At 42.9% G+C, this 12608-nt stretch overlaps 1 protein-coding gene across 5 annotated transcripts in view; it reads right to left on the bottom strand.

The window, feature by feature from the left end:
• anks1b (ankyrin repeat and sterile alpha motif domain containing 1B) overlaps positions 1-12608 on the bottom strand; it is a 195557-nt gene that overhangs the window by 40108 nt on the left and 142841 nt on the right. For 4 of the 5 annotated variants that reach the window (XM_070928640.1, XM_070928641.1, XM_070928643.1 and 1 more), the window contains exons 1-2: positions 8990-9193; positions 969-1067 (exon numbers count right to left, since the gene is read on the bottom strand). In XM_070928640.1, the coding sequence (XP_070784741.1) occupies positions 969-1067; positions 8990-9193 (303 nt within the window). Of the gene's footprint in view, positions 1-968; positions 1068-8989; positions 9194-11125; positions 11196-12608 lie in introns of those variants that run through there. The other variant, XM_070928639.1, reaches the window with a different exon arrangement.

Genomic DNA, 12608 nt, shown 5'->3' with positions numbered 1-12608 from the left:
TTTATGACAACATGCTGGATTAAAATCACGTTCTCATATATTTGAAGTGCGAACAAGTAAAGACAAACCTAACTTTTGAGAAAGGGCAGAATAGGACGCCAACAGCAGGGAGTAATTGCCTTGAGTGAGATACAGTACGTGTAGTGTTGCAGATAATTCAAAATTCATTCACTTTTATTTTGACAGTCAAAACAGCTCCAGAGAGTTTATGGTGCTTCAAACAAACTTCACACATCCTTAAGTTGAGCATGAGTTTGCCTACATGTGTGAAGGCAGACACAAGTTAAAGGTTTCATTTATTTTTTACAGTGTTTTGGAAAGTTTAAGAGGGGGGGTAAGAAGAGAAAAGTGCTGACTGGAGATCAAGGTTTTCCAGGTGTCTGTGTGAAACCTGCTTATCTCTGAGCTCTGAGTCTCCCTTTTTCTGTCCGTCCTCTCTTCTGCAGACTCCTTTTTTCTGCTCTCACTCCGTACAGTCCCACACCTTTGATGTTACTTTCTGTCTCACACTCACACAAAAGCTTTTGACCTTGCACAAACTTTCCTACAAGTCTGTAAGCATTCTTTGTATTATTTCAAAAGCCATTTGTCCCTTTTTAAAGCAACTGTTGGCGTTTTTTCGGAAAAGTGTGCATGTTTGGATATGTTTTTATCTGTGTGTGAATTTTACAGACACAGGACAGTGTGGATTAGAAAGTGTGAGCAATTTCTTGCATCATTTAATTTGATGTGTTTTCGATGCTGTGATCTGTAACGTAGCATCTTGTCCAACTCCTCTGCGCCTTGTTTCAGTATTCTGCAGGACCTGCAGAGAGAAACCTAGCCACCCACAGAGTTACATCACATGGAAACAAAGACTGAGCAGCAGATTTGCTGAATTTTATATTTAAAATGGAATGGCTGCAGCTACAAGTGAAGACCATCTCTCATTTGTATTATGTTTGTGTTCGTGTGTCTGCAGTACTGACCCTGGGCAGCAGCCGTATGGCCTGCAGGAGGCGTTGTCTGTGGGCCGAGTTCAGAATCCCAATCTCCAGCAGGTCCTGGTCTTCCACCACATTGCTGCCCTGCAGAGTAACATAACAACAGCTCAGGTTAGCACTTATGCAGCATTTTTTCCACCCAGAGATAACAATTCAACAGCATCTTCGAGTGTTTAGCATGGCTCCACATAGGATGACAGTTGATTTAAAAAAAAAAAAACAATACAATAGCAGTACACAGCGTTCATGTCCTGACTGAAACAAAGTTTTAGTAGCAGCTTATCTGTCAAGTAGTAGACGGCAAATATGAGTTTCTTATTTAAGACTCTGGTGACGCACACAGCCTCAGCCTGTATGGGTATCGTTCAGAGTTTCAGCTTTAATTAATCCAATGGGAAACCTTAAGAGACCTCTCAGCCCCCCCCCCCCTTCCGGATGCGGTGTGCATGAATACAGCTGCAGCACAGAGAAAGTCCAGCTCAGCCACAAATACCATCAGAAATATAGATTCTGACAGAAATGAAAAGAGAGCTAATCACCAAAATGATGGTGAAGAAACAGAAGGAGGAGATGGACTGTGTGACCAGCCTGGAGGCAGTCTCAGGATTGAAGGATTACACTTGTCAGTCCCTCTACATCTCCTTCCTGTCAAACTAATAACAGTGATAAACATCCAAGAGATGAGGGGAAAAAAGCAGGTAGATAGCAGAAATCTGCTGTTTCCTCCCTCCACTTTACTTCTGTCTAGGATCCGACTCTGGGGACCGTCGTGCCCTCGAAAAGGACATTTTGCTCCGAGGCTGTGACATTTTAATTCTAGATAGGAAGTAGCTGTCGTTTAGTTTCCACTGCAGTGTCCTGAAGAACATTCGCCAAAGAAATCTCTGTTCAGGTGGCTTAACTATTAAGACTCCACATCTGCTAGCCTGAGCGTCTAGATCATCACACAATTAATTACTAGACATTTACATTCTAACTGGAGGGCTTTGAAGTGGCCCAATCAGCAAACTGGTCAAGACCTCAACTAAAATATCAAACATGGAAGAAAGGTGGAGGGAAATGTGGGAGCAGAGCTGGAATCTGCTGGATCCATATGCACATATTGCTAAACCAAACACATGGTCTGTTAATCCAGGCTTTCATTTTATTAATCCGTGCACATGGTTTATCAGTTTTTTGTACCTTATGCCCCCCGGCAGGTTCTCTAAAGTGTACCTCTTTGAATGAAGTTTAAAATGTCAACATACTTTGGACAAAAAAGCCCCTTAAAAAGTGAGTGATGTTGCTGCAGGCTTATTAGTACAAAATGGTCTCCAGGGCTCCACCAGTCTGTCCCTGGACTGCAGCAGCAGCTGATTGGACTCATCCTGTGGCTAAACTTATTCCTTCCACATCCTCCTCACCAACCTGTATGCCGGGGTCTCTGTGAGGGGAACGTGGTTCACAGATCAGCTCCCAGGCTGAGCAAAGCTGGCATTGGAGTTACAGTGCTACAACTTCAGAGCAGAGTAATGACTCACAGAGTCAGCACAGAGTGGATTGTGGGGGGATTCAAAAGGGATGACTAATTGCTCCCTGTTGGGATCCTGATAGAAAGAGATAGAGTTCGAAACTATTCTGTCTTGTTTCCCTTTCTATCTTAACATTATGTTTGTCCCATATCTGCCATTTCCAAGTGCAGATGATGGATCAGGGGATAACTATCACATGGGTGCATCAATAAAGATAAATGAGAGAGTAACAACAGACAGCAAATAATGACTGCATGTTTTCTAGGCTCTACTTTTTCCTCCTAATGCTTATATTGTTTATTTTGTATTGCAGAAATAAACACAGTTTTTCTATCTTGCATATGTACGATAAATTCCCAAACACTTATGCAGCACTGGTGTGACCACTAACAGAGTATTTTGCTGGTGGCGGAAAGTGTTTAGCATTGTTGATAAAATTGCTGTGGCCTGTGGTTACCTTGTGATACTTTGACCACAGCGCTTACAATCAGCGCCACAGTGGGTCACAAACGCTCTGAACGCAGGAATTAAAATTCATGTGGCGGGGAGTTGGAGCAAAAATTGATATTCAGTGACGGTAGTGGAGGCCAATTTCGTTGCCAAGAGGCTTAAGCGAGTACTACAAATCACGCTCGGCCTACTGTATCTCTTGCTCTTTTCTCTGTTGTTCTTTTCATGCCTGTGTTCTTCCCTCGTCTTCTCTCTCATTCTTCATTGCTCTGCTATCAAAGAAGTCCTCTTTTCTCCTCACTTTTAGTCCGTAATTCAAAGTCTTTTTGGTTTCTTTACAAACTTGTTTATCTTGTTTTGCATATATGAAGAAGCAGTGAACATGGTGGCAGTTTGATATTCAGAAGAATTTCTCTTCCAGAATAATACCTTCTTTTATGAGGAGGATTAGAGGCGCCACCTTTGAACGGAATATGGATATTAACAATATTTCATTTCAAATATTGTTGTTTCCTCCTCTGAGAAAGAGTTGAGTCAAATTAATTTCACCAGCCTCGCAGCTGCTCTTATCAACGGCTGCTTCTTTGCTGCACGACATCATGCTTTATCTCTTCATTTCTGCTATCTATCTGCCACTGCACCCTCATTCATTTTTGTAATTCCATGTAAAACCCAACCCAGCTCTACCTTTGTCTTCATCAACTGGCTGCTATTTTTCCTCTCCATGCATTGTGCCACATGAAACCAAATAAAAAAGCATCAGGATAAAATAACTTTAATAAGAAATTCTTTCACCGCTCACATCAGTATTTGTTTGTGTGTCTCTGTGCCTCCACAAGCCACATAAAATCAGTTTATCTGACGCTTACGAGAGTTTCTGTAGTATTTATGTCTCGAGTGAGCAAAGCGTGCTTAATCTTTCCACTATCAGCCTCCCTCCCCGTCTTCCATCCACTTACATATTCTGGTCACATTTCTAAGCGTCTACGCTGCCATGCCATGTTTAGTGAGGAGTGTGTGTTAGATGGTAGTGATGCGTGTTAACAGGGACAGTGTGACTGCAGTCAGAGGACTAAGCAAGGTGAATGGGCTCTTTAGAGCTCCACCGTTAAGTGCTTCTGAACATGCAAGATCATGAGACGCTGACATCATGCCATCCTCTTTCTGATTGGATGCATTTGGAGGAACACATAATGCCAGACTTGCAATGAAAACACCTTAATATTCAAAGTCCAACTGAAATCACAATTAGTCATCCAATTTACAAAAGCTGCTGTAATTAATATTGTTATATTAACAATGGATGAAATGTGTGATGTGAACGGTGTCGCTCGTAGTGATGAACAAACAGAATTGCATTGCCCCGAAGCTCTACGGAGCGTTTTAAGGTCTTTCAGCTCATTGTTTTGGTTTTAGCTATCAATCATCTTCAAATCGCCCCTCACTGTTTTTGTTCAGTCTCACTGCTCTCACCAGCACGGCTACCGGCCTAGCACCAAACAACAGATAGGCAAAGTTGGCAACTACCTGGTGAACAAAGTGGAGCATTTAGCAGCTAAAAGAGCCAAAAATTTCCCTTAGGAGTTGGTGGAGACCAAAACAGAGCCTATATAGAGTGGATATTGGGCTTACATTTGCCAGATGGGCAAATCATAACGGAATGCAAAAGAAATAGAAATTCACTCTTTAAAGCTGCAATAATCAGTCCTTTTTTATGAACAATGGGTCAAACTGTGTAACGTGAAAGGCCTCAATTGTAGTGATGAACCCACAGAGATTTATTGCCCGACTGCAGGTCCCCACAACTCTACAGAGCCTTTAAGTTTTTCCTAAATCGACTCAAGGGCCTAAGGACAGAGTGTGTTGTATGCTGTACAGATTGTAAAGCCCCTTGAGGCAAATTGAGATTTGTGATATTGGGCTATATAAATAAAATTGGCTTGATTTGACTCATCAGCGTGGTTTCCACCCATTGGACACTATCTGCCCAGCACCAAATACAAACAAAGTTACTGACTAGCTGGTAAAGACAGTGGAGCAGCCAAAGAGCCAGCTATTTCCCTCAGACATCGACAGAACAGGAGAGTGAATATTGGACTTACATTCATTGGGTTGCCAGAAACATGACTTCAAATAAATGCTAATGTTGCGCTGTGTCTGCTGGATGTGTCAATAGATAAACAAGTTTGCCACATCAACTTTTTAAAGTCATAATATGTCACTGTGTTTACAGCTTGTTGTGTTGCCCCCAGGTGGCCAAAAACAAATCAATGAATGTAGGTTAATTGTTGGTCATTGAAAAGAAGAAAAAATGTATGATACATTTTCCTTGAAGCTTGTGCTACAGCTGACCAGCTAATGGGCTGTCTAGCCAGCAAACTGACATTAGCAGGCACTTTACCCTGTTATCCCATCCAAAGTGTGAGACAAGGCTTTGTATCTTTACAGACACCATAAAATCTCTCTACATGAATCTACTTTCTTTGTTCAGCTCCACCGTCTGTCTGCTGCTCTCCCTCCCCCTCCCTCTCTCTCACACAAACACATGTATGTACAGTCATTTAAAATGAGGCGTGATTCGTCTCCATCCAGTGTCCTTCACATCAAACTCTGTCTCCATAACAACCACTACGCCCCTTTGCTATTTGTCCATCAATCTAGCAGCACTTGTCCTCTACTGGCTGGTTAAGGTGATCAGACACGCCCACTCTAATGACCCCCATTAGTGGTAAATGGTAATGGTAGATTGGAGTGGTCCATGTTTATGTGTATGTGTGCATACATTCCTGCACAGTACATGGTGTCTTTTCGCTGTCATACACTGATAAAGATCACACTCGAGAATAAATTCATTTGCAAACCAATCAGTTCTACAGATGAACTTGAAGTGGCCGTGAAAAAAAAAAAAAAAAAAGCTTTTTATTTTCTAATGCGTTGACTTGTTTCAGCTTGAATCTGCCATTTAACTTGATTTCCCATACTGAGTGGTGCTGAAATGAATTTGACCCAAACGTCTCCTTGAAGAATCCACAGCCAACTACAAAGAAGCAGTGCTGCAAATACTAACGTAATCCCTGTAGCCTGCGCCTCAACTGCATTAATATCAATTTGTGGTAGCCGCTGAGTTTTCCCAAGGTCGGAAAACATTAACTGTCTTCCTGTTTAATGGCGAACAACAAAAAGAGGTTAAAAAATCCACTCAGCAAGTGGGATACCAGAAAAACTTTAAAGAGAGAAAGACCCGGAGAGAGGCCCATCACAAGAGGGACTTTGAAGTCACCATGATGTTTGCAAGGCTGTTTCATCTTAACTCTTTTCAATATTAATTGTATCCAAAGGCATTACAGAGGAGTCAACTGAGCTATATAGAAACACTTTTAGACAAGAGGGGCGAGGCCAGGAGAGTAGAGAATCCCAAGTCTCTCAGAAGTACTGCCAAAAACTGTTATCGACTATAAACTAGGTGCAAATGAGAGTAAAATATGTTGGTACGCTGATATGACGGTGTGTATGTGTGTGTGTGCCAGTGTTAGTGGAAGGAGTGTAAATGAATGGAGGGTGCACCTGGGGACACTGCTAATAGAGAAAAGACAATTTGAGCTAAAACAAAACAAAACAAAACAAAAAACCACTGCTTATGTGAACAGTCTATATGTGACGTTAACGGTTGCCTGGACACTCACACAGCTGCTGCGATGATTCCTGCCTCGACTCATTCACTCACTGTAGGAAAACAGATGTGACCCAGTGTAAACACACAGAAAGACTTCCTCATAATGTATGTTTTAATTCAACATTATCTCACATTAAAAAGTGAAATAAAAGTGCCCAGTGAATTCCGTTTCGAGTAACTGTTGAATTTATAGTTGCACTAATCTATGTTTTAAAATCAGACTGGGTATTTGTGTAATTTGAAAGGCCACACTTTCATTAACCAGCAGTTTCTCTCAGCTCTATGGAGCATTTCAGCTCTTACAGCTCATTGTTTTGGTTTTTCTCGCCCACATCTTTACTGCTGTTTAAGTCTCACCGCTCTCATCAGTGCTGTTTCCATCAGTAACAGGCGGCGGTTTTCAGCAAATAGCTCTGATAAACCCTTTGTATGATACCTGCCCAGCACCGAACAGCAATGAGTGGAGCTTTAAGCAGCTAAAGAGCCAGATATTTCAATCAGGCATCAGTAGAAACCAAAACAGAAAAGAAGTGTGAATATTGGACTTATATTCTTCGGGTGCCCAGAAACACGACTCCAAATGAATGCCAGTGTCGCTCTATGTCTGCTAGGTGTGTGAAGAGGTAACTGTTTGCTAACATGTATATTTTTATGTAAACACTATGGGTAAATAATGTCTGTCCTTTACTGCTTGTGAACTGTATAATACAGCCTGGAATGCAAACCATAAGGAATCTGTACAAAAAGGATTTATGCTGGAGGCATTACCGTACACTCTGCAAGGATTTAGAGGGAGGACGAAATACATAGTGATACAGAGAATTTTCCTTCTTTCTTTTTGTGATCCAGTTTATTTCTCTTCTTGCTTATTTTGTGTTGTCAGTAACTAGCTGTTTCACTCCATGTTATGTAAATGTTGCAACATGTTTTTACATCAAAACATCATTCGAGTAAAGCTTTACGGAAAAAATAAGAATCAGGAGGGAGGGCAGTAAGAGACAGAGGAAGGAGGAGAGAGTACTGATGAGGTTTGTATGCTGATGTTAGCAGCAGTCTGGTTAATATGGACAAATGATAATCAGCCACTGCAGAGATCTGAGATGTTTAAATGTAGATGAGCAAACAGGACACACAATGAATGGCAACTTTCTACTTGACCGAAAACCAATTACTTTGTATTAAACACTTCAGGAAGCTTGTAAATTGTGGCCAAAAGCGTACAGACCACGCTGACCACGTGTGGGAGAAACACATGAAGAAAGAAACAAGAGAGATTCTGTGATTTCCTTCTGTTGCCAGGGAAACCAAATTAACTGATGCAGGTCACACTGAGTTGAGGACCAGAACGCACACATGCATACACAAATACATAGACAAATGCCTACATACATGGTTAGTGGACCTCATGTCAGGAAAGAACATTTAGCTGCCTTCTCTCCTGCAAGTGATGATCAAATTAGTATAATTGTACAATAATAAAACCCTTTGGATAAACCCCAAAACATTTTTCTCTTCGGTCCTGAAAAGTTGCCATTTTGGAGATATGAGGTTTCTCCCCTCAACAGTGACAATCTGCAACTCCAGATAAACTCATCCAGTCAGCATCCCTCTGCTATGTCTCCCATCTTTCTGCCTCTGCTGCAGTTTCTCTCAATTTGGCTTCATCGCTTCTCTCCTCTTTCTCCTCATTTCCTACTTCATCATTCACTTACCCTCTTCTCTTCCTGTGGATACAAGTCTTACTAACCCACACATGTACACACACCCACGCCAACATCAAAAGAGTTTCTGAATGCGAAATGACCCAGCGAGTCTCTCTTCCTACGTCACTGTAGATGAAGGCACCAACGGATAAAACAGGATCAGCTTGCATCCTGACGGACAGGCTACAGGTGGTTGTTTTTCTGTGTGTGTTCATGTGCAAAAACCATGAAACAAGCATGGTTTTGACATGCGTTTTTTGTGTAGTATGAGCATGTATGTCTGCAGCTCGATGCTGGAGGTGTGGCGAAGGATTTCTATGCGTAGGAGGACCTCACATGGCATCAGTGGGGAGAGGCAGCGATGATGGGAATGCAAGAATAAGAGATGGAGAGAGAAGCTGATACAAAGAGGAGGAAATCCATAAAATAAAAGAGATCAGAGTGAAGGAGAAAAAACTGGTCATGCTAATCACTGCAATAGAGATAATAGCTACACCTAGGGGAGCAGAGAGAGGTGGGACAAACAGAGAGAGGAGATTACATTTAAAGCAGAAAAAGAACAAACACAGCCAAAGCAAAGATGAAAAAAGAACAAGAAGGTAAGAGAAATGTATGAAGATATCCCATCCTAAATTCAATCCCCCCCACAACACTTGTGAAAACACTCACCATGAACTGGACGTTGTCAAATCCATTGGCCAGCAGGTGGTTCTCGTACTGGACCAGGCCGATTGAGTCGAGCCACTGGCCCACGGACTGCAGCGGGCAGCGGGGACCTATGAGGGGGTGGAGGGGCAAACGCTTCAGTAGGGAGTAGCCGTCCACGCGGTAGCAGCGGCAGTCCGGCTGAGACAGCTGGCACTGCCACATCATGTTATGGCGGGCAAAGTGGCTGTCGAACGAGCCCGCCATGCTTTTGAGGAGTCTTTTGGCAAGGCAGCAGGAGGAGGAGAATAAAGGGGAAGCAGGTAGAGGGGGGGAGGTGGGGGTGAAGAAAGGAGGAGGAGGAAAGGGAGCAAGGGGAGGCTAGGCTAGAGGCATGGTGTGAGGATGGAGGGGGGTCAGCATGCAAGGGTGCAAGTGGGTAAAGGGTAGGTTAAGGCGTCCAGATGCTGCTTTCTCTGAATCCAGCCAGAGGGAGGATGAGAAGGGGGTGAAGGCTGAAGTTGTATCCAGAAAAGAGCTTCCGTCCTGGGGTTAAATCCTGCCAGAGAGGGTGTTGGATAAGACTGGAGGTATAGATCCGCAAGCAAAAGCGACTGACTGTGTTTGTCGCGCACAGCAAAGCAGCCGCTTTCCTTTTCAGCTGTTGCGCTCACTTGGCTGCTCCCTTGAGCGCGCGTGTGTGTGTGTATTCAAGTGTGTGTGTGTGTGTGTGTGTGAGAGAGAGAGTGAGAGAGAGAGGAAGAGCGAGAGCTGCCTGCGCTGTAGATTTCTCTTTATCAAGTACTCCCACTCTCATCTGTATGCTTCTGCAGCCTCCTCTCTCTCCCTCTCCCTCTCTCTCCTTTCTCTGAGCGCTGCTTTCCTCCCTCATTCCCTCACTCTCTCTCTCTGCTTCGCTCTCTCACTCACTTTCCTCTGTCTACCTCCCGTCTCTATCTTCTCTCAGGGTGTCCATCGTCACCCTGCTCTCTCTACATATATCTGGCTCGCTCTGCTGATAATAGCCATCACAACAGCTCCAGCTTCTTTGTCTGCAAGAAGCAGAGCTCCCTCCCACTCACTCACACACACACACCACGCTGAGTGTATGTAGGCAGCCGCATCTATATGTATGTCTGTGTGTGTGGTGTAGCTAATGTGTGTGTTGGTGTTGGTGGTGGGGGGCTGTTTTGGCTTTCACCAAAGGCAGGATTTCACCCTGTGGTAACCATGGTTGGAAGAAGCTTTGCATTCATAGATGAAAAGAGAGAGGGAGAGAGGAAGAGGGGAGGGTATCAGGAGGTGGAGGATGGGGGAGTTAACAGGGAGAGGGGGGTGAACGCAGTAAATAGAGATGAGTAGCGGAGGACTCGAGGTACGCAGGTGAAAATACTGGCAAAAACAGGGATTTAATGCGCACAATAAAGTCAAAAAGCAGAATCACCCACACACAAATTAAAGGATAATTCTGGTTAATTCAGGTCTTCTTTTAGTAGTTTTGGCCATCAATCCTATTGCTTATTATGAATGGAGCCTTTATTGTTAAGTTAACCAGGGAGACAATTGTCTGGGGCTCCACCTCTCAGTTACTAATCAATGAACTCAACGGGATCTGTTCGTGGGCTTCCTGTCAACCAATCAGCATCAAGGATGTTTAACTGCCTTACCTGTTTCGTCTCTCTAATGTCATTACAACCACTTCACCCCTCCACATCCCACAGCCACCAAGTGTCTGTACGTCCCTAGGACAGTGGTTCTTAACCTTTTTGGCTGGTGACCCCTTGAAATTAAACAATTTCGACTTACAACTGTCAACAGTCGCATATGTCTATGGATTAGATATTATAGATATCATAGGTAATATTATTCAGTCATTCACAAGAAAAAAGCATCAAATTTTATGTACCAATTTTTTTACTGCTTTTCTATCCTGTACATTTTCTCGCTATTGCAGGATTTATTGCTTGAGGACCGCTGCCCTCAGGGGATCTCCAGTTGGCTGCTATCTAGGAATCTACTCCTATAATTTATCTAATTGACAGGCTCAACGCCAAACTCTCTTGACTAGATAAATAAAGCATCTGGATTTTTGCTCACTTGTGGTGTCTTTCCTCACTGTGAGTTAACACTCACGCATACATACTTGTGTGTATATTTTACCTGAGATGTCCTCCTTGATGTCCAATCCACTGCCTATCCCTGCCCCAATAGAGCTCATAATCTTGTCGATCTGAACAAATGGGAGAGAGAGAGAGAGGGAGAGACACAACCGGAGTTAGAGAGATGTACAGCATGTGCAAGGGAAAGTCATTTCCCAGTAATAAGGCTAACCCCTATTTCTGGATTCAAGTGTCACATAACATGATCATTACGCCAGCCAGCACGCTGAAATGTCAGTCATTCCCCTGTGAATTGAAAAAGCATGGAGGAGCAGAGAGGGGAAAAAATGTGTGAGCAGGAAACTTAAAGACAGAGCAGAGCAGAGATGAAGGAAGAGGAAGACTGGATTGGAGGGAGCTACAGTGGCTTCATTAGTGTCTGGTTGCTGGCTGCCGACAGATCATCCCTGACCCTGGACCTGCTGCTAACCACCGAACTATGCGACCTGCACATCCATCCACCTGTCAGGACTGCTGCCTCACCACGGGTCAGAGAAAACTGGCCTTGCTGCGCCTGGTCTGAGACCAGTGTTTAAAGGGCCTGGTCTGACAAATGTAAACACTGTTTCCAAGCTGGCGGAGGCTGAAGGTGGCCTTATCTTAGTAGCAGAATAAACAGGTGGCAATTTCTGCATAATGTCACGGCACACAAAGCATTCACATGATCCTAGTTTATGGAACCTAGAGGCCAAACAGTCACTGTACGCTGATAAAGAAAAGATGATAAACCTGCACTAATAATGTTTTTATATATAAACAATGGATTAAATAACTACATGTGATGTGAAAGAGGACCTTCTGAGCCCACTGAGAATAATCACCCGACTCTGCTGTTCCTTTAAGCTCAACTTGATCCTATAATTTTGGTTTATTACAAATTGGGTTACTTAATTTTGTAGTTTGGGCCATCATTTCTATTGGTTTCAATAATATTGTACAGAACAAAGGTCTGGGTGGGAACACAAGCAGCATCACTACAATAAAGTCAAATGATCAAAAGGCCATTTTCTTTCTCATTTTATTTGGAGGTTAAACTGAAAGTGAATGCCCCGGAAATGTTAATAATCCCTCATTGAACACGAAAGCTGTGTGCACACTACTAGGAAGTCAGTCTGTAAATTATAGTATATATCATATATTAATACACATAAATGGATGTTCACAACAGACAGTTTAGGTAATAATTTTACCGTTCGCCTCATTCTCTCTTCCAAGTTAGTAAATAATAATAAGTAAGGATCCTCTGAATGCTTATGTTCTTTGCCATTTTGCACATCTTTTTTAGCAACATCACCATGTGCCCAGATCTCAATAATTGGTTTGGTGGCTACGATGTTATTACCAATAGGAAACATGAACAAAACTACAAATATAAGTTGTTATATACTGGAATTATCCTTTAAGGGATTCAACATTGCTGTGGTTTTCCAGACCAAACGCATCTTTGATGGGGGAAAAAAACATCTGTCTGAACAGCTTAAGTA

The sequence above is a fragment of the Enoplosus armatus genome, chromosome 22 (genome assembly GCF_043641665.1).
Source record: "Enoplosus armatus isolate fEnoArm2 chromosome 22, fEnoArm2.hap1, whole genome shotgun sequence".
Taxonomy (NCBI): domain Eukaryota; kingdom Metazoa; phylum Chordata; class Actinopteri; order Centrarchiformes; family Enoplosidae; genus Enoplosus; species Enoplosus armatus.
This window is presented reverse-complemented; position numbering and strand designations above follow the sequence as displayed.